The 23,215-nt window shown below is 40.6% G+C and overlaps 1 protein-coding gene across 1 annotated transcript in view; it reads left to right on the top strand.

Moving 5' to 3' along the window:
• The window catches only part of LOC117871805 (protein Jumonji-like), a 190,066-nt gene that overhangs the window by 152,039 nt on the left and 14,812 nt on the right, over positions 1–23,215 (top strand). Inside the window, exon 3 of the mRNA XM_034759564.1 lies at positions 20,785–20,960. Within this exon, the coding sequence (XP_034615455.1) occupies positions 20,785–20,960 (176 nt within the window). The remainder of the gene's footprint in view (positions 1–20,784; positions 20,961–23,215) is intronic.

Here is a 23,215-nt window from a genome sequence, read left to right as displayed (position 1 = left end):
ATGGAAGTGGGACCAGGCCCCCAAGACCAGTGCTGACCCCTAAAGACACCCCGGTTGCTTGAGACACTTTCCCAGAACACCAACTTTGTTGGCAATGTGATTTACCACATATCTCTCCAAGGACATGTGGTAGTTGAAACATGTAACACACTAGCTTTGCAAAGGTTTCTAACAAAATTAATCTTTACTTTAGCTACAAGAAGCAATATATAATAAAAGACCTATACATGTTTCTCTGCCAGCTTCCTCAAGAGAGATAAGTGTTCTTTGGGATCAGGTCAGAGTCTTTTAAGGAGTTCAGGATCCTTCCTATTTCCCTTTGCTCCTGCGCCCTGGCTTCTCTTCCAGTACATTGAGTCTCTTCTCATTCCTGCAGCCAGCCTTCTACTTTTCTTCCCTCCCGTTCTCTTTAAATTGCCTGGTGAGAGACGCTTTTCTTCTTAACCTCCAGTTCCCATTGTCAGCTGATGCCTAGTAAGCCTCATCAGGTGACTAAAATGATCTTTTAGTTACTTAAAGCAGTGGTCTCCAAAGTGGGGTGCGCAAGACGATCCATTGGGGGGCACGGCAGGAGGAGGGGGGGAAGGGAGGAGGGAGGGAGCGAGTGGGGCTGGAGTGGAAAGCGCCGCTTCTCTCCGGCCGCTGGCTGTGTGGCTGCCCCTGTTCCTCCTGAGTCCTCTGGCCGCGCTCGCAGGGCCACATTCCGAAAGGGGCTTTAGAGCTGCAGGCCAAGGCCCTGGGGCCCCCTCAGCCCAGGGCTCTGCAGCCCCTAAAGCCCCTGTGTTCTTGTGGAGCGGGGGGGGAGGGGGAGCTCCCAGAATTGTGGTCAAGGGGGCGGTGCTGCGCTGCGCAGAGCCACCTGCACACCCCCTGCACCAAACAGGAGCTGCCCCAGGTAAGTGCTCTGCACCTCCTGCCTGCCCCAGCCCTGAGCCTCCTCCCGCACCCCCACCCTGAGCGCCCTCCTGCACCCTAACTCCCTCCCAGACCCCGCACCCCCACTCTGAGCCCCCTCCCGCACCCTAACCCTAATCCAGACCTTTGAATCGCTGTATCACTAAGTGTTAAACCAAGATTTGCAGAAATAATGAAGCATATTCAATCACATTGCTCTCACTAAAAATATTATTATTGATAATTCTTTTGTGAGAGTAAAAAGGTTTTTTGTACTGTTAATAAATAAAATACAATAAAAATATTTTAAAAATGTTTTTCATCTTTAGCTCATCCTTTTTTAATTTCTATTTTTTGTATGTTTTATACTGTACATAATATATTAGTATAGTAGTACATGTATATAATTGATAAATAAATATACATATATTGGAGGTGCGTGCTCAAATTTTTTACTGATAGGGGTGTGCGATCAAGAAAGTTTGGAGACCACTGACTTAAAGAACTAGTTTTCTTGATCTGACCACCTCCTTTGTCTGAGGGGCTTCCATTTAAATAGATGACGACTAGGGTTTAATAACATTCCATTACTAGCCTTGTGTCACCACCTTGTGGAATTTCAGTCCAACATGGAGGTAAAAATATAAGAGGAAGCAAGCAAGTCCCTCATTCAAAATGGCTCTTATAGTCAGCCTCAGATATAGAGTCCCCACAGTCAAACAGTCCATGAGTTGAACAGAGACAGATTTCCCAAATCGTCACACCTTAAACTGTGCATCAATGTTTCTGTCCATAGTACATCCATGTATACACTGAAGAATTTTAGGAAAAACCTATCAGGTTTAACTTGCACAGTGGAAAATATATACTGAAAGCTGCTGGAGCTTTGGTTACAATAAGTCTCCCACTGCTGCTAACACCAGCTTAGCGGAACTCATTGGGGAGCTATCAGACTTTTTCCCCCACTAAAATTCCCTAATGAAGTCAAGGACTGTATCTGAGACTGTCAGCTACAATTATGTTGAAGTCCCAAGACTACCCCCCACTGCTGATGTGCAACAGATGCTGCTGAATCAGTTCTGAATACATTCAGAGCTGTTTCAGAAACTGCCTAAAACCTGTTTGGGTTTCAGAAACATCAGAGCATAGTTTGGTTCTGACTTGGGAGATAAGTTTTCAGCAGCAATTTAGCTGCACCTGTTGCTGATGACCATTGTCAGCAACATTTATATTCCTTAGTGCTGTTTCCCTGTTGAATATATTAAGGGATTTCATCTTAAAATTGTTTATAAGACTCATGGTGTGTAAAATAGTTCTAAGAAAAATTCCCTTTCCATACTATAAAATTATGATTAATGCCCTCTTTCTGTGTTCTCCTCTTTTTCCTATGGCTTTTACCCCTTCTCTTTTTCTGTTATTGAGGTCTCCTTTTCTTTTAATCAAAAATGGGTGGATTCATTCTCACTTCTGTTTCTATTTGTCTTTTCCCATTCTTGGTATCCCTGTTCAGTCTCCTCTCTTTCTAAGTTTTGGCATGTCTCCTCTCTTCGTGCATTGACTGTACTCCATTTCTCCTTTAAACATACGGTCTGCTTAGTTAATTTTACCAAACTTTGTGGGGAGTGCCATGATATCTGGGACACACTGTTACAGCCTTGCAGATCGTAGGCTTTCTGCAAATTTCTGAATCATCTTACCTAGGTGAGAACAGGCTGGTGTTAAAATTTGGAGAGAGTCTATAATAAGCACTCATAAAATGCTGGCAAGAAGCATCAGCTTGTTTTACCAGCTCAGTTGGAGCACCGACTGTACATTAATTCCCTAATTTACAATTAACTATATTAGTTCCTTACAGAAAATGAAATTTATTTTCAAATACTACTTATTTTTGAAATCTCAAAGAACCATAAGGCAGTAAAAGCTCTATTCTGCTTTCATCCTTCAGAAGCAATCCCTATCTCAACAACCTGACCTACATTCTCTTTTTGCCCTTTCCAAGAGACCATGTGTGGATTTAAAGTCCCAGAAGGGAGGTAATTTTTTGGCATTAACCCATGAAGTTTGGCAAAAAGGTAGTGCAGCCTTCATGTCTTCAATAATTATGCACTTTATTTCTTAATGTTTCTCTATTGCCTACAAGGAAGCGTTAATATCAAGAAAAAATGAAATTGAAAAAGTGATGTGCACCCTCATTCTCATGCAAACTTACTATTTTCATGTAGCCATCTGTTGCCAAATTCTGCTGCTGGTCCTGCATTTCAGAAAGAGAAAAACATAATAGTCCCTCCTGAATTCCCTTCCCGTTTACATCCTGCTTTCTAGTTGGGATCCGGTAATTCTTCCCCCCCACCCCCTTTAGTGGCAGGCATTTGGCACTCTGAGTGTTTACCTTTTTGTGTTTGCTTAAAAAAAAAAAATTGGTGTTCACATTCATTATTGCACTTTTTGTAACTATATTTTTCATAAGCTCCTTTACACACACAGAATTAAGTCTTGTCCTTTGCTGCATGATACACAGGGGACGGGTGAAGAAAATATCTTCTCTTCCCCACCCCCCATTCCCTGGCTTCAGCCTTTGCCACTAGAGCTCTCAAATCTACTGGATTGTGAGGGACTGGAGACACTTAGCTGACTCAGGCTATCTGTTCAGCTAAACCCCTAAATCAGGCCGTGTTCCACCAGAGGTGGGGACATGGAGAGAAAGACAGAATGACTCTCCATGCAGATACCGTGTAGCCTAGTGGAGGAGTCACTGATCTGTTTGAGGATCAGAAAAACATGGTGGGGATCTGAAGGTCTAATGCTCAAACCTTGCTGGTCACCCATGTGGGGAACGCTTATGACTGCACACAATGGAATCCCCCCCCCCCCCCCAGTATTTTAAAAATAAAACTGGCTTTAGTTACTTCACACTGGAAGAAAACCTACATTACAATTGGTTTTTAAATATCAAAAGTATTTTTAGTCAGTCACTTTTATGGCACAATGTAGAACAAAATGGCATTGTTCCACAGCTATAATTTGCTTGCCTGTGTTACACACTGCCTGGTTTAAATTCAGGTTTGCCTTAAATTCTAACCTAACTCTCAAGGATTGATTTACCATGCTGACTGGTACCACCACTGCACTTATGGCTTATGACCCGGTTTCCAACCACCTTGCATCAACTCTGAGGGTATTTAGCACATGCTGGCTGTGGAAATATGTTGTTGTTGTTTGTTTTTTCAAAACACATTGTGGCCCAGGCATGGTGTGGCTTCCAATCTGATCCATCCTCCCTTGTGCCCAAAGAATGGCTCTGGTATCCACTGCATGTCCGGCACTCCTCTTTCCTCCTCAACCTGCCACGTGTGGGTCCTGGTGATAAGGACAGGGTTTTCTCGTAGCTGGGTGAGACTCACATTACTCAGTGACTTTAACCATATATTTATGTACATAGAACTTCAACTAATTCCTCCTCGGTAGGATGGACTGGCTCAGTAGGTCTGTATAACATTTTGAACATGTGAAGTGGTATACATGGTAAGCGCTCAGTATTAACAACATGTAAGCAGTCTTTGTAACTCCATTTGGGTCATTGCGATAGTGCTTTGAGGCTACACATTGATTGAATTGTGATGGATTAAAATGGGACTGTGTGAAGTCCAAAGTCAGTTTGTCTTGACTGATTGTTCCCCCTGCACCACCACCCCCATGCCCTCCTGCCCCGATTTCCTTCGCTGTCTGAAGATGTACAGGGGTCCTCCAGTTTTTGTTTTTCAATTTTTCCTTTAGTGCCTCGTAACTTCCTAGAATAGTTGGGTTTTATAAATGTATTTGAATGCCAACTATACACATTTGAGCCTAAATCCATTGTTTCAAACGCAATAATAAAAAGACAAAATTTAACACACACACACGAGTTTTAATGTGTCATTTATTGTTTGCATCTTGCATTTCCACACTGTGTAACCATATGTGCAGAAAACTCACTTATCATGCTGCTGTTACACACAAACGAGAAGTGAACTAAGTGGAACAGGCTGTAATTTACAGTGTTTTGCATGAATGGGAGGTGAATTCCGCTGAAAGTCCTTTTATGGAAACCTTGCTATTTTCAGTTTTTTTTGGTTTTAAGAAAATAAGCACCGATTTTTAAATGACATCTGATAGTATGTTATCTATCTTGTTTGTTTAATCAAAAAGCCAGAATCCTTCAATACACACTACTGGCTCTACTGACAAGTTACGCCCATGGCAACTATTAAGTAAGCAAGCATTTTAATTTAATGTATTTTATGTCTCCATCTCTCCTGAGAACAAACTCAAAAACGCTTTTTAACATCAGTGGAATATTTTAGGGCAGTGCGATTTCTTTAAATCCTCGAGGGGGCGGGAGGAGGAAATCTCTTCAGGACTACTTTCTCTAGTGTCAGATTTTCAAATTGTTGGCTTCCTACTCCTAACCCTAATCTGTTCCCTCTGTGGTTCATCTGTGGAGATCTCGCTAAAGGGGAGGTGAGAGTCAGGGTAAGCAGTGGTCACAATTCCTATAAATAGAGATGAAAATTGCTTGGCAAATGAGGAACGCTTCCTTTAAAAGCTGTAACATCATGCATATGCACTGCCATTGTACTTCACAGGATTTTTATTAATCTATATAAGGATAAGTTGGATCCACTAAGTAAAATTGGCGCACTCTGTACACACATTCCTTCCTCAAATCTTTGGCAATCAATTGCAGTTTATATTTATATTATCCAGAGCCTCTGCCGTTAAGCATGTCACTCTTGATTCAACCTATGCCTGGTTCCCATGATGAGATTCTCAAAGATTAACTGACCACTGAGCATTGGCTTCTCTTGCTTTGTTTCCTCATCTGCTCTCAAATCACTGATCACATTATAATCAAATGACACTGCAGTGCTGAAGCCAATCTAGGAGAACACTGGACCTCCCAGCTGTAAATTTCTTTCCTGATGTGTTCTTTGAATTGCACGTGCCCAGCAAGTAGACAACTGCTGTCCATTAAAAAGACATCGACACAAGTCCCTCCCACTGCTGTCAGAATCAAGTATGAGATGTACCAGGATTCTCACCTTAGGCAGAGGCTTAATTCTAAAATAGAGGTAACATCTCTCAACGCTTGTGGGTGGTAGCACAATTCTTTGTCTTATGTCAGGCTTTCATATTGTAGTTGTGATTTCAATACATGGTGGCTGGCTGAAAACACGTCAGTCTCAAAGTCATGTGTTATGTATATTGATTCCCCCTCCCCCCATCATTCTCCAAATAAATTACGGGGGGCTGAGGAAAAACTAGCAGGAGAACTTACCAGCCCATACCTGAAATCTACTTTGACCTTTTACCATGATAAGAAAATTAAAGATTTTTTTTTAATATATATATATTTTACTTGACTAACCCAAACCCCCCATCACAAATAGTTGTTCACCATAGAAAAGAAAGTGAACAAAATTTTGCAAGGCTACATGATCAGAATGATAATTTTCAGGATGCTCTAAAAAATGTCCTTTCCTACCACATCAAAAATCCACTAAAACCTATGTTGCATAATTCTGTAATTATGTAAGAACAAATGCTGTGCAAAAACCCATTGTCAACGTAGCAAAGATGTATATGAAACCAGTGATGGGGGAAAAAAATTCCAAAAGTTTGGATGGACAGCCTGAATTTTGGATGGTTATGTGGTGTTTCCAAGCACCCCTTGTTTGACCATCCCTGCCTGCCTTCTACCTGCTATCACCTTGTGGGAAGGCCTGGTTGTTGGATGACGACATTATCTAAAATAGTATAAAGGAATGATCGAGGAAAACAAGACAGAAAGGTTGTCAGGGTTTTGAGGAGGGAAGAGAAGGTGCCTGGTGGGGGAAAAAAAATGGGGAGACTTCTACATAGAAGGCAGTATAAAAGAAGGCTTAAAACTGAGATCAGAAAAGAAGGATATCCAAAAAGAGATGATGAAAATGCAAGACTGGACAGAATACGAGAGGTTTGGGAATCATTCTCATAGAGGTGGTGGCTGAAATTATGGAGTTGGCTACATATGCCTAAATAAATATACCTATAGGTGGCAGAGGGGTGAAGAGGGGAGAAGAGAAAGATGAAGGGGTCACTCTGAGAGATTAGGAGGAGGAGATGTAAATGGAGTAGTCAGCTAATTAGGAACTCAGAGAAAGTGGAGGAGAGTAATAAAGTATGTCAAAGAGAGCGAATAACTTCAGCCCCTTCAATTTACCTAACAAGTTTTTGTGGTTTTGATTGAGGGGAGAATCAGTGTTGTAGGGATTCTAGGAGAGAGTTGGAAGATGGTAAGTACACATAACAGGAGACAAGCTAAGATACTCAGCATTTAGCTGTGGATCTATGGAGTTTTATATATGTTCACCACCATAGTAAATAGATTTCTATCAGTTTACTTTTTGTAACTCATGAGACAAGGGTATGCTTGAATGGTTCTATTACTTATGTCCTTTTTTAAAATTAAGGATAGTCTTTATTTTGGAAGGGCGGAGGCAAGCTGCAAATAGTGCAGTTGCAGATAATTCAATTAAATCTACTGTTTGATCTCCAGCACTGGCACTGTCTAAAAAGCAGTTTTTCTGTAGTTGAGGAGCAGTTGCTGCCTCTGAAGGAGGGAAATTAATGTCTCTGCTCTGGATAGTTGTTTCTGCCAAGTGAAATGTTCACTCCCTGTGAAGGAGTGGCTGTTATATTCGTCCTGAAAAAAGTTGCCTTTACAACTTTAGGAAGATAAAATAAACGCACCATTATAGACAAAAGGCTGGCTTAATGCTTCAGGAAATCAATGACTACAAAACTTTATTGAGAAACGCGAAACATTCACAACATCCTTCCTTTCTTTACTCCTATTTGTTAGGAGCGTTTAATATGCTGGCCTGCCTGTCTAGTGGCAACACAGCATTGGGGTTCAAAATTGATGTCCAAGCTCCCCCTTTGGCAGGGAATTGGAAACTTTGCACTGTGCAAAATATGCTCATCCCTTGATGTGTGTAGGCGGGAGCCATGTGTCTGGCAATGAGCCATTCTTCCTTCCAGCCAATGCAAGCAGTTATGTTTATTGTTGAGTTCCAGAGAGAGCCACATCCAACTCTTCTTAGAGAGAAGGGTGGGATCATTACATAGCAGGGTCTTCAAGGATTTTGGAAAGGAGGTTAACCAGGCTCAGAGGCCCTTTCCAGGTGAGAAAGGAAGGGGAATTCTAATCTCTAGAAAACGGCTTGTTTGTGCATAACCTGTTTTCTCTCCCTCTTTTTCACCTTTTATTTTGAAGGTAATTATGTAGAAGTAAATATAGCTCAATTTCTAAGGTTAGTGAGAAATCGAATTAAAAATATTAATTGTTCTAAAGTTAGAGCAATAAACCTCATGGGTTCATAATTCAAACATTTGGTAGAAAGTGGTACATCAAGAAAAATAACACACCACATGTTTCCACTAAATGCTACAATTAACATCAAGGTTTGCTGGATAGACTTTTCCTTTGTCAACAGATTACCTTAAGAAGTTTTAAAAATGTGAGTGAAATTAATTAGAACTGTTCCCCTCAAAAGTCAGTTGTATTGGCAGCAACTTGCGTCGTCTTGTGTGGAACATTTAACCCACCAGTTTCAAGGACAGAGTAGAATTTCTATGCAAGCCTTTTATTTTTTGGTCTTCAACTGAAAATTCATATAACAAAATATCTGCAATTAAGAGGCTTTTAAATGGATATTCATACATTCATTGTGGGGGAGGGTCAGCACTACATTACTGGGTCATGTGTTACTACAGTAAGGGTGATCTTCAAAGCATGTGTCACATTGGAAAAACATTTCTTCAGTCTGTCTGGAGAGCTGCCCATGCTCTTGGCAAAAAAACATGAAAGACAAATCCTCAATGAAACACATTACAATATCAAATGAGGCTATACAATTGGAAATATGTCATTCAGCATTTGCCTTTCATGGCTTCTTTTTTTGTCTCACGCAGGCAGAATTACAGATAATTAAATGGAGAATAACCTCCCCAAAAAGGTCTTTCTGACACCTTTGCCCTCTTTTTCAAAGTGTATTCTGTTGCTAGGATTCTTTCTTTCTGATCCTGAGCTAATGCTTTGCTAGCTTTCTTCCTTCTTCTCCCCAAATATATATCTGTATCTCTATCCTCTTGTGTTGAGTCCTCTGTTATTAATTTAACCTGGCATACTTCTTGGAATATATAATTTTGGATATCTTCTCTTGCTACAGATGATTCCCTTCCACATCATATTAACTTGTATTGCTGAACTGGTTGGCTGCAGTCTTTCTGCTGTGCTAAATCTGCACTTCTTGGTGCCAGTTCTGCACAGCCAGAGCAGAGAATTGCAAGTAGCTTTACAGACTTCACCCCTGCAGAGATACAGTTCTGAGGAGGACTATTCCAGTGGCCTTTCAGATGAATGCTCTTGGCCTTCTCTGAAATGCCAAGGACACATTTTTCTAGTCTATGAAGATGGCTCTTGTTGGAGAAATTGGCCTTTGTGATTTTTTGTCTGTTGAGATAAGTGCAGCCCTATTTGTATAACCCATCATCACTTATATATAAGAAATGTTTCCGAGACTGCTGCTTTGTTGTAGCTCTCCAGCTTGGTGCAGATACGCTGTTTGGAAATGATAAGCCCCTCAGACAAAGGCCTGTAAACGGTCATTAGAAATCTGCCACTCATAAGAAATGCCCCTCTCCCCCCCCAACCGTTATGCATTTGGGTTTCATCTGTAGCGTAAGGGTTTTGGTGTGTTCAGGCATTTCCTTCTCAAGGCTATAAAATATTCATCCCTAGTGGTGAGGCAGTACCTAGGGTGACGAAACAGCAAGTGTGAAAAATCGGGACAGGGGGTGGAGGGTAATAGGAGCCCATATAAGAGAGAGACCCCAAAATTGGGACTGTCCCTATGAAATCGGGACATCTGGTCACCTTATGTGTACCCTATCTTTTTACCTGCTCATTCATTTGCTTGCTTCCTCCAGTCGTCAGACTCTTGCTTTGTAGTATTTCTTCTACTGACATTAGAAGTCCCCAGTCCCTTTTCATTTGCAGAGAAGCATTTAGTTACTTTGTCCCTTTTACCCCATGGGATAGCATTTGTCCAGAGATGCATTTTATTTATAGGCTTAACTATTCCACATGGCACCTAAAAACAGCTACGCTATCTTAGATTTTGCTGATCTGTTTTAGTTCTTCCATCAGGGGATGGATATTTGAGGATCAGGTATGTTCTGCCTTTGGCTACCAGTCCTTCTGTAACATCAGTAGTTTTCCACCTTTTTTTCATTTGCAGATCCCTAAATTTTTTTTGAATAGAGGTGCAGATCCCTTTGGAAATCTTAGACATCGTTTGTGGACCCCTAGGGATTTGCAGACCACAAGTGGAAAACCACTGTGTTACAATGTTAAGCTAGTTCAGGTGAGGCTAAAAGCAACTTTTAAGGAACCAGTGTGTAAAATAACTGATTAAACCCCGAGACTGCTAGCAAACTATAACCCCAGTTGGCAAGTATGATTTATAGATTAAATGGAACTGTAAAAGTAACCTGCGAAGGGGAAAATGTGTCCTTATTTGTGCTGCTTCATAATGTATAAAGGAGGTCTGAAATACTTTTTTACTTTAGATGTATTGGGATATCAGTCCTCTCTGCCAGCTCATGTCTGCTTCCTGTTCTGTAAACTGGAAGCTCTCTCAGACCTTGACTTTAAGGATTTGGGGTGCTGAATCAATAACACATACCTTTTCGCCAAAATGTTGGTTAGGAGTTTGAGTTAAAATGTTGAGGAAACAAGCTTTTTAAACAGTGTGAGTAAAAATGCCTTTCCCTCTCAGTGGTCTTACTCGCCTGTTACTTGTGATGCCATCCTACAAGTCCTCCAGTCATCCACAAAATTGTCCAGCAAAATCAGGATAAAGAGGACCTGGTGTTTCTAATGTAAAAAACAAGCAGAATTTATTTTTTCAAAAAAGAAAAAAAACTCATTCAGGCCTTTGAGTATTTTTGTTGCTTTAAAAAGCAACAGAGAGTCCTGTGGCACCTTTAAGACTAACAGAAGTATTGGGAGCATAAGCTTTCGTGGGTAAGAACCTCACTTCTTCAGATGCAAGAAGTGAGGTTCTTACCCACGAAAGCTTATGCTCCCAATACTTCTGTTGGTCTTAAAGGTGCCACAGGACCCTCTGTTGCTTTTTACAGATTCAGACTAACAGGGCTACCCCTCTGATACTTTGTTTCTTTATCAGCTGTTAAAACCACTTATTTTTCTGTTGCGTATGTACCTTAACTGCAAAGGATAAAACCTATGTGTCTACTGTGACCTTGCTTTTTGTGTGCGATTGTGTGCACGTGAATAGTTTTGAATAAAATATGCATTTAACTCAATTGCCAGTTTGTGTTGTTATAAATAGAAGATGTAGCAAGAGTAGTCTTCATTGGAGGACAGATGTCCTTGGGCATAGCTACCAATCAAAAAGACATTTGTTCACTATGGGCAACATAATACCATTCTGTCAAGCCAGAAAATCAACGTGAGGTACAAACCAGTTAGGTATTTTCAGACTTGGAGATTCAAAGTTCCTCTCCCCTCTTCCTGCCACCAAAGCAGAGAGTAGACATTTGTAATGAGTAGCTGCTACCTTTTCCATAGAGGCCTCACTGTCCTCTGAAGCTTCCTGGTTGGTGTAGATCTAGGCCCAAAAGAGAGATGGGGGACTCGCCATTCCAGAATGAATTGTGGGTGTAGGCTAATCACAATTAAGGTGTATTTCAATATTGACAATAAGAAGATAGTATTGGACACATTTCCCCACCAATATAAAAAAAAGTGTTTTTACAGTTTATGGTACTGTGAAAATGCACTGTGGTTCCACTTGGCCTGTGAGCTTATTAAAGGTTTATGAAGGCTTTAAGCATATATCTCCACTTCAGTTAGACACCTGCGGCTGGTCTGTGCCAGCTGACTCAGGCTCATGTGGGGCTGTTTCATTGCAGTTTAGACTTCGGGGCTCGGGTTGGAGCCTGGCTGTAGGACTCTGCAAGGTGATAGAGTCCCAGAGCCCTGATTCCAGCCCAGGCCCAGAAATCTATACTGCAGTGAAACAGCCCCACGAGCCCAAATCAGCTGGTGCGGGCCAGCCACAGGCGTCTAATTGCAGTGTAGACATACCAGGCCATTTAGGGTACCTGCTTCTCACAAAAGCTGCCCCCATCCTGATTCCATGAGGCCACAGTTGCAGTCAGTGGAGGCACTGTTGTTGGAGCCTCTCTCCTCCAAAAGAGAGGGAACAGCTGGCAGGGTTTTCTCTGTGAGTTCCTGTTAGCTTTGGGTCTTGCACCCCTCTATCCTACTTGATTCACAAGAGCCCAAGATTAGATCTTCCAGACTTGCTGCAGGGCCCTTTTCTTTGCCCCTACCTGTGAGGAAATTGAAAGGCTCTGTTGTGAGATCCTAAATATCTTGATCATGTGTTTTTTTTGCTGCTGGCTTATTGTGAGTTTGTTGATTAAAGGTTGGAAGAAGTTACAGGAGTGGTCTATTTTACGGTTATGTGCTTAAGAATGGTTGAGGAGTGCCTATGCCAAGGGATAGGTGCCCCTTTTAATAGGTTTGTGTATAAATCTAATGAAATAAAACCGTAGATTTAGTGAAGAGAGCTTCTGGATGCCGAATTACAGCTACTGGGGTAGTAGAATGTGTTTTTCCTCAAATGTTGTTCTGTTCTCTCATTCCTACCCCACTGCCAGTCTCCTTCTGCTTCCCCCTCCCCCCAGTAAGGCTCAGGCCTACCATGCATAATAGGAGTCTGGAATATTTTTCCTTACCATTGGTTGTAGAGGTCCATGAATGACTGATACTAATCCTTCTCAGATGCTGATCAATTTAACACCCAAAAAATCCTAAACAAATATTTAATCTTGAGGTTGAAACAAAGAAATTATTTAATTTCACTTACTCAGACACACCTATTGGCACCATCTATGTTCATGTACAAAATATAACACAACATATAACATCCCATACAATGAAAGCACATGAATGTTTTTGTTGAGTTGATCAATCCTATAGCAGTCTTGGCTGGGGGTAAACAGCTTCCCTCAACCTGCTTTATTAAACTAATTCTCTTTGGTGAGCTCTTCTTTTGACAGGCTGACAAAAACATCTTGTGCTGTAATGTCATTCATGCTTGGCTTCCATAGTAATGGTGTATATCTACATATAAAAGCACTGTTCTTGTCATTTGTGAAAACTGAAAAAGTTATTTGCTAACAGTTTTTGGCATAACAATACTACTGCATACATATGCATATGCGTACCATAATCAATGTAATGTCCAGTGGCTTGTCATCTGAAAAGTCTGGGTTCCATTAGGTACTCTTATGGTGGCAACACGGAGCCTGGGTGACATAGATGTTGACTTTAAATAAAAACCTTCAGAATGAGGCATAAATGAGGCAGGATACTGTTGTAGCTTTAGATTATCACTGGAGGCTAGCAGAGCATTTTGTTCACTGTGAAGTCGATGATAAATACACTAGACACACAGACAGAATTTTATCCCAGAGAAAAATGTATTTTTAAAATTGTTGTTCTGTTTCTTTGAAAGCATAGTTTTTTAGTCTCTAAGACAACCATGAGCCTTATTTTTTAAGCTTGTTGTCTGTTTAATATGTAATGTGATACCTTGTCATGCTGTCACAAGGTGACTGATGGCATTTGCTCGATAAAACTAAATTATCATTTGTGCATAGATATACAACAGCTAAATACAGTAGCTCTATACAATACACTTATTAGTGAAAACTGTTATAAGTATTTTAGAGAGATTGGAATATTTTAACTTGGTATTAAAGGGTTCATGATTTTTTTTTTCTTTTTTTTTTAACCTACCTACTAGATGTATGGTAATAAATGGTCACATGTACATAAGAGCTGCTGTTTGGTTTTGGTAGCTGTGTGTCTTTAGAGTAAGGAAGAATGAGATCCTTATTCTAATCACATTTCAGTTGCATCTGTTTGTCTTATACTAATGGAAAAGAGAAGAGGTCTGTTCAGTAAAGAGAACTTACAGCAAGTAAACTTGTGGATAAAACTAGCTCATCATAGACTGATAAGTGAAATGTGTCACAGGCTGAAAAAACAAAGCCAAATAGTTTAGATTCCACAATTTTTTGACTGGTCTTTAATTTGTTTTTGAGGGTAATGTCACCTTAATTGTAAATATAGTGTATATTATATAAAATGTATTTCTAATCTTAACTTCAGTAGTTTACTAATATGTTAAGGTTTCATAACTTTGTTTCTCCACATTGTATATCTGGGACTCATTTTTGGCCTCATACAGTGCTATTCGCATATGAGTCCGTTGTAGTTGTATGTATCTACAGTAATCTGAGGTCAGAAATGGGCCCCTTGGGGTAGACTTAAGAGTTTAATTTGAGTATATTCTGTGTTCAGATGGACGTAGTTATGTGATAACAATAATTTGTTTGTTTATTTACTTTAATATTCGCATTTGTAGCATTACTGTCACACTAAGCTTTTTATATGCAGTTTTCCTGTAAGTGATAATGAAAAGAGAATGAAGTAAATGACTCTTCTTTCCAAGTGACTTACTGTACACTTCTAAAACCGCACAGCTAAAATCCTGGACAGCTATTGTATCCCACAGATCAATAGGAGCTCTGAGCTGTGCCTACATAATCAAAATCTCTTGTGTATTTAGAATTACAATACTGTTATATGACTGTGGAATAATGTAATGTGGTAAGAAAGTTGCATTGTATGTAAACCCCCCACCCCAATACTTGTAACTCTGATAATTTAATTTAAAAACAAAAAAAACCTACGTTGGAGACAAGGCCTCACTACCAACCTAGGTTATTTTTGGTTTGTAATGTTGCTTAAAATATCTTTACAAGAGAGAGTATGTGTGCATGTGTGAGCAAGAAATATGAGGATACTATTTATAATTTTTCATATTCTCGTGCAGAGCTAGACAGCAGAAGGACTGTAATCTCCTCTTTCCAGAGTGTTAACTGTTCACCCCATGTTGAATATTATGAATATAATTGTGGCAAAATTTCCCTATGTCACAATTGTCTAGGTCAATTTATGCTCTTAATAGATTTGGCTTGCGTTATTCGTTGTTGACTGTTATTAATGCTATATCACAATCGCTCTTGTCAGCTGCTTGTGACCGCAGGCACTGGGCTGGAAACACAGATGCATCTATTTCAACCTTCCAAGCTTTCTCAGTGCAATGAAGTGAAGTGCGCAGAAATCTTTACTATGTCACTGTCCTGTTGGGAGACAGAATGGGAAACTTCACTTCCAGATGTCTTATTTGAAGTAGGGTGAGAAATGCATATAAAGAGTTCTAGAAACATTATAAAAATCCCTTCTCAAAACCACTTTTTTGGCTAGCATTCTGCCACTACGATGTATTTAGATGTGTCCATGGCTGCTTCAGTGCCCAGTCACTTTAGTGATGAAAAATATGTAAAAGCTTGTCATCTTAAATGCATTTTAAAAACAAAACCCAAGTTCTTCCAATAGCTTTCCCCCATTTCACATTGGTTTGTCACTGAACTGATTTCACCCCTACTTCTCAACACTTCTGATCTGATATGCTTATTTGTGGTCTCCGTATAAATCAGGCCTTGTATATACTAGAAAAGTGCAATGGTTTAACTAGATTGGTTTTAAAAAAATCAATCCAGTTAAAATGGTGCAAATCCCTAGTGTAGATTCACTTAAGCTGATTTAACCCTTGCTTATACTGAGCACTAAGAAAGGGTCTGGCGGTCACTGTAGACAGCTTGATGAAGACCTCCACTCAATGTGTCATTGCAAAATAATTGTGGCAGGCCCAAGCATCACTACCAGCCACATTCAAAAGAATGGATAGATGTGCCAAGTCCCTCCTGAGGGCTTTGAGGATTTCTAATCACGTCTTGTGCTAGCATCACTCATGATAGATATGCTTGAGGGCCAAGTGATAGATGCAATCTGCATGAAAGTTTAAGCAGACACTGCTGCACACACCCTGGCCATGTCTGTGGTGATGCGAAGCACCTCCTGGCTCCAGGCACTGGGGTTACCCAGGGATGTTCAAACAGTTATGGAGGATTGTCCCTTCAAGCTCTGTGACCTCTTCAACTCCAAGACCAACGAGGCCCTCCATTAAAAGACTCTCTGGCTATCGTGTGCTTTTTGGACTTGTACACTTCAGCCCCAAGGAAAAAGCAAGCCAGGCCTCATAGCTACTTCAGACAGTGCCCTCTGCCCATAGTACTGTAACCCAGAGAGGGAACTGGAATCAGTGAGGAAGAAACAGATTTGAGCTGGTGACCCTCCTGCCACTTCCTCAGCTGCTATACTCTCTGCGTCTTCCTCTTAGCAGCAGGTTTAACACCACTGAGAGCCTGGCAAAACCTACAGAGGATCTGTACCCATTCTCCCTCACCCCCTTTTTTGGCAACTCTTTTTGGTCTTTTTTTCAGGAGGCCTGGGCGGGAATCAACAAGAACCAGTGCATCTTACTTTGTCAGCAAATGGTATTGCATATAGTTTTAGGTCCTTTCTATCCTCCCCCTCCCCCCCCTTTCCCTGTCCCTCCTCAGGAACTCTTCTCACATGACACTATTGGAACAGGAGCTCTTTTTGTAACTTGGAGCAGTGGAGAAAGTGCCCTTAGAGTTCAGGAGCAAGGGGTTCTACTCTCATAATTTTCTAATCTTAAAAAAGAAAGTGTACTGGTGCCTTCAGGGCCTCAACAAATTCATCTGTCATTTCAAGTTCAGGATGATGAGTCTGGTCTCTGTAATCCCCTTCACTCTGGTTTGTGACTCTCAATCTTCAAGAGGCCTAGTTCCACCTGTTTATATGCTCAGCATACCTGAAATACCTCAGATTCCTGGTAGGAGAGACTCACTACCAAGACAGGGTCCTGCCCTTTGGTCTTTAAGGGCATGGTGGTTGTGATAGCATAAGTGGATGGCAGGTTATTCGGATCTACCTATACTTTGACAGTTGGCTCATCTGAGGGAAATAATCATAGCAAGTGACCAGCTCCATCCACATAATTCCCAAGGCTCTTTGCTACTCTGGGCCTCAAAATAAACAGAAAAATCCACCTTTGCTCCAACTCACAGCATAAAGCTAATAGAAAATGGATTAGATTTGAGGTCAGTAAAACTTATCTCCCACAAAAAAGATTCTAGACTCTAGTGGACCTTGTCAATCAACCACCTGCAGGCTCGTCCAAAGACTGAGTGTGCTTCGTGCAGGCTTGGGTCTGAGATTGCAAGGCCAGCAATTAGAAGAGAGAAAAAGTGCATCCTTTTGTGTGTAAACTGATACAGAAATCACCGAGAGGCAATAAACTCCACAATACCACCACTAGAGCAATTTTCCAAACAGAACTGTATTTGAGTGTTGTTTTCCCTCTGCACTTTGCTAGGAGTATATTATCTTTTCCTGACAGTTGTGGACCTTGCCACAGTCCTCTATGCCTTTTGTCACTTTCAGACGGATCGCAGTATACTTAAGGAGATGCAGAATGTGATGGTCAGTTTACTTAGCAGTTTTATACGTCAGCTATAGCTGCTCTGGCTTTGATTCATTTCAGGTTTTAATTCAAGGTGTTTTGTTTACATTCGCTAACATTGGTTATCTGATGTACTGTGTTTTTGTTTTGTTTGTTTTTTTATGATAAAGAACATTGTATAAATGGGGTTTGTTGGAATAATAGGAGAACCAACATTTTTTTTCTAATAGGGAAACTTATAGTCACCTTCCAAATACAATAATGGTTTGGCAGGGTGGGAGGAGGAATGGAAATCACCTTCCAAATGCAAGTGAGCTGACAGCCGATGAGGTGATTTTTCTTGACTCCAACACTTCAGATTGCTGGTATTGACGTATGGCATCTCTCCAGAATAAATATTGCTTTTGGAAAAACTAGTTGAATTCTTTCGTAATGGTTAACTTACTGAAAATCGGGCCCCAAATGATATGTTTAATTTAGACTTCTTTGGAGTTTACAGACTGTAAATTTTATCATTAGCATTTTAAAGTTAAAATGCAAAGCAAAAATTGAAACTGAGTTAAAGCCACACTTCTGTGCTGAATGTCTCCAGTGAGGATATTCTGCATGTAAATAAAATCTAATTAAGGTTTTAAAATATTTTCTCCTTCATATGACATCCTCTTGAATCTTCCTGAAGGAAGCCCAAAATGCATCATTTTTTGACATCACGAATGCTGTAGAGGTTCCATGAGTTGCAATGAGATTTCTGGCATTTGTTGATGTCCTTCAGTTTGAGACGTTCAGTGACGCAAGAAATATTTAAGGGGATTTATTAACAAAAGGGAAGTGAAAATTTAAAAACAGTCATTTAATTTATTTCTGTGCTGTGTCTGCCTTGCAGACTAGTTAGTGAAGGCGTTAAATACATCTTAAACTTAACTTCATTTAATTTTTTCTTTGGTACTTTTTTTTTTTTTTTTTAATCTTACTTTATTTTTCCCTACGGTGAAATTCAGGCTTCTGTTTTTATAAGGGATGTTAAAAAGTAGTGTTTAAAAATCTCTCTCTCTATCACACTCACAAACACCTACCTCTGCAATTCTCCAACTGTAGCCACCATGTATTTGCTTTTGACTCCAAGTCAAGAGAAATGTAGTGCAATCTAAAATGTAATGACTAAGTACAGACTTTGAAGACAAGGCAGGTGGTGGTATAAGGGAGCCCTTGAATTAGGTTGTTTTGAAAGAGCCAGCTAGAGCTGCTAGAGTGGAGTCAGAAGTCCCAAAATGTTTGAGAATCTAATAAGAGATGATGTGTCATACCAGCACACAGTGTCAATGGGAGTACTGATTAAATGGGCAAAAGAGAGTAGAGGGCCTTTTCCCACCTCAATGCCTGTTCGTATACAGCAGGCTGCATAGGGATGTAAGTTCCTTCTTGATAGTCTATTTACTCTCAGAAGCTGCTTTGAAGATGTGCACAGTTGAACACTAAGGAGTGTGATCATTGTATTGATAGTGCTGCACAATGCTTTCCTGGTAATGGCAGTGTCAAATGGACTATGATCATACAATGTTTGTGATTAGTTTTGAACTGTTGTTATTAGGTAACCATTAGTGCTGCTGCTTGGCATGCCTTGGAGGGAGACAAAAAGAGAATCAAGCAGGAGGCTAAAATGAAAGTGAGGAAAGGGTGGTTAGAGGGAGTGGGGGAAGAGAGTGCTACTAGCAGTTGCCTGGTGGAGACAAAACTCATGCCATCTGCAGGAGTATTTTGTTGGCTTGGAACAAGGGGTGGTATTCTCACAGTCAAAACTGGAATTTCTGCAGCAATATTGAAAAAATATCTGTCACGAGTTTAATAACTGTAAGTGTGAATGGTTTTAGTGTGCTGCTGTTCTACTGGTGCTTCTCAGCATCAATTCTTAGGTAAAATCATGCTGTCCTTACGTGAGTAAGATATGCGACATTTGGTAATCTACATATGTAGGGCTAAATGCCCTTTTCCACCTATGTAGCTCTGCTGCCTAGGGTGCTCTTCAAGTGGAGATAGGAAGTCACAGATGGGAAAGCCGGTTGTGATATATTCACTCCTATTTTGTGTAGCTTTCTCTCATTATCTGCAGCTACTATAGCTGAGTGGGACTTGGCTAGACAAATAGGAGAGTCAAGGGAAACAAACCTTATGTTACCACACCTTTGGGATTTACAGTGCTTAACACATCATAAATTTCAATGGTTGGAAGCAGCAGAATGAAGAGAAGAAATAGAAATTGTCCACATAATTAATTTTTATATTGATGCAGAGATTTATGCAAATGACCCCTATTAATGCCAGTTACAGTAACTTGTATAAATTCTGTAATACAGAGATGAGATTATGCCGCTAAAATTATGCCATTTTTTAAGGGATGAGAAAAGATTTTCACTGTGATCCGCAAGCACTTTTCTTCACCCTTTGTACACTGATTTGGAATGGACGTCTACAGTTCTCCACTAAGCTAAAGATCTGCAGCTTCATCAGTTTCTAACTGGAGTACCTCTGTGAAAAATCATGACCAGAAGAATGCTGGGAATCATTAAGGGATAGATAACTATCATGTTGCCTCTATATAAATCCATGGTATGCCCACATCTTGAATACTGTGTGCAGATGTGGTTGCCCCATCTCAAAAAAAGATATATTGGAATTGGAAAAGGTTCAAAAAAGGGTAACAGAAATGATTAGGGGTATGGAACGGCTTCTGTATGAGGAGAGATTAATAAGACCAGGACTTTTCAGCTTGGAAAAGAGATGGTTAAGGGGAGATATGATTGAGGTCTATAAAATCATGACTGGTGTAGAGAAAGTAAATAAGGAAGTGTTGTTTACTACTTCTCATAACACAAGAACGAGGGGTCACCAAATTAAATTAATAGGCAGCAGGTTTAAAACAAACAAAAGGAAGAATTAGATAAATTCATGGAGGATGGGTCCATCAATGGCTATTAGCCAGGATGGGCAGAAATAGTGTCCCTAGCCTCTGTTTGCCAGAAGCTGGAAATGAGCGATGGGAAGATGAATCACTTGATTACCTGTTCTGTTCATTCCTTCTGGGGCATCTGGCACTGGCCACTGTTGGAAGACAGGATACTGGACTAGATAGGCCTTTGGTCTGACCCAGTAGGGCCGTTCTTACGTTCTTATTACCAGGGATGCTCATTTTTGCAAGGAAGGAGTTTTGTAGCCTTGTGTTTGCTATTGGTATCCTGTGTGAACTTTCTCCTGGCCTGTTCAGTATTATTAATGCATATTTTGAACATTCTGTACTGTTTTTGTCTCACCCTTGCAGGACTTCTCACTAATGGCCCATCGAAGGGATTAGGACCAGGATCAGAACAGTCAGAGAACGAGAAGGACGATGCATCGCAAGTGTCCTCAACTAGCAATGATGTTAGTTCTTCAGATTTTGAAGAAGGGCCATCAAGGAAGAGGTTAGTGGCGTTCACAATTGCCAACTTTCATGCGGTAAATAAGCACCCCGATTTTCACAGCCAAAAATCAAGCTAATCCCATTTCAAAACAAGGCCAAAACAAGGCAATCCCTAAAAACCCCAACACTCTGTAACTAGATCCCCCCGGCGTGCAGTCTGGGACTGTGGTGGTCCCGCTGTGCACCCCTGACTCTCCCCGCCCCCCCTTGCCCCTACTTGCTCCCCCTTGCCAGGAACCGATTTAAAAAAAAAAAGGGGGGGGGGGCAACAAGCTACAATCCAAAAACTAGCCAACAAGCAATTCACAAGCCAATTAAGCCAAAAAGAAGCCCAATTTCTGTGTTTTTTCCCACAGGTTTGGCATGTCTGGTGGTGTTTAAGAACTCAAATAAACTTTTAAGAGTAGCATTGCAGCCTAATGTAAGGTTATAATTAAGTCCATTAATAATGCTTGCGTTGCCAAAATCTCCCGTACCATAAACAGATTTTCAGGTGTAGAGTGTTTCATGCAGCTATAAGGATATGTTAGCATTTTGGGTTCATCGTCCTGCATCCTTTACAAAGTGGGTGTTCTGTAGTTTAGCAGCGGAAAACATGGCGCTGTAGCTGTCGTTTTACTGCGGTTGGTTGATTGTTAAATGAAATCTTTACTCAGTATTTTTTGTCTGTCAATGTGAACGTCTGTGTTTTAGTTTACTGGATCCAGATAATGTAACTTCAACAAACAGGATACATTTATGTCATTAAATTAGAATTACTTTTAGATTTGCTTTGAAAATTAAAATGGTTACATGTTACATGTTAAAAAGGTTTAAAATAAATGCAGCCTCTGAGAATACTAGCTGTATAGTGAGCCTCACCATAAAGATGCAGGTTATTGTCTGTAACTATTACTCTGAGCTAATGCTGTGGCAATCTGGCTCCTATTCCTTAGAAATCAGTTATGAAATCCCTGTTCAACTCTCATTATGCTACAATCTTGGCCAATTCCTAAACATGCAAAATGTAGGTTAAAATTGCAGGGTTTAAGCCAATTTTTTGTAGAAAATATGCTGAAAGTGCAGTCAGAGGTCTGGGTATTTTCCCCCTCTTGTATAAAGTAAGAACTAAAATTGTCTGCCTGAAAAATGTCTTATAAATAAGCTTTTGGCAAAATTTGATTTTTATTTTTTTGTAATTTAATGGATAATATCCATTTTTATTTTTAAACATTTTTTATTATCGGTTTTATTTTTCTCAAGTTGTGAGAAATTATGGGTTTTAAGCATTTTATTTTTATTGATTTGAATTTTCACAGTTTTGGGAAATGAAAGGGGATAGGGTTAGGGCAACACTGACTGTGGGTTCCCAGCACTGCTGAGGGACCCAAGTCACCTGGGCGCAAGGTGCGGGAGTGGGTCGCTGTGGTCCTGGCCCAGCAAAGCAGAGACACCCCTCTCTCCCCCAGCTATGGCCACAAGGAGCAGGATGAGCCCTGAATGCAGGTGAGGTCACTCTTCTGTTGAATAGCTCCCAGCCATTGAGTGAGAGATCAGGACTGTGACAGCAGGCTGCAGAGAGCTCCCTGGGTGACAGAGGGGCTGGTGACCCTGGATCCCTGAAGCCACTAGGTGCTGGGGGAGGCTGCACTTGACAACTGTTATTGATGGATATATACATTTTATTTCTGCGTGTCAGGTGAAATCAACATTTACTGAGGACTAACTATAAATCCCACGCGCACACACCCTGCAAAAAAACAACACCCCAGAATACCTTCCCCCAAGCAAAAATGGATTTAAAAATAAATAGCTACTTAAAACACAAAACAGACTTTTTCACATTTCTATTTCCTAGGTAACCTTACAATTTGTTTGGGAATGTTTTGGGAGGTCTGAGAAAGGGGGTAAAGAGAATGGTCCCCCCCCCAAAAAAATTAAATGAGCAGAGTTTGCCTTTGGATATGCATATGTGCTCCTGTATGTGTCTCAAAATTTGCATTTAGTATTTTGTACCGATAAAAAGAAATGTTGCAAGGGCAAGTTACACCATGGAAGTGTGGAATGTAACTTGCAAAAGAGAAATCAATTAGCTGTGTGCCCTTTTCCCCTTTTTTATGTGAGGTATAAAGGCTTGAAAGTCTTTCTGTTTAGAAATTTAAATATTGTTTATCATATTTTTCCTGGGAGACTCAGCATGTGATTCAGGAACTAGTGGAATCAGGGCCGGCATCAGGCTACCAAGCACATGCTTGGGGCGGCCAATCTTGGGGTGCAGTGCGGCACGGCATTCCGCGCGGGGGAGTGTTCC

The sequence above is a fragment of the Trachemys scripta genome, chromosome 2 (assembly GCF_013100865.1).
Source record: "Trachemys scripta elegans isolate TJP31775 chromosome 2, CAS_Tse_1.0, whole genome shotgun sequence".
Lineage (NCBI taxonomy): Eukaryota > Metazoa > Chordata > Testudines > Emydidae > Trachemys > Trachemys scripta.
This window is presented reverse-complemented; position numbering and strand designations above follow the sequence as displayed.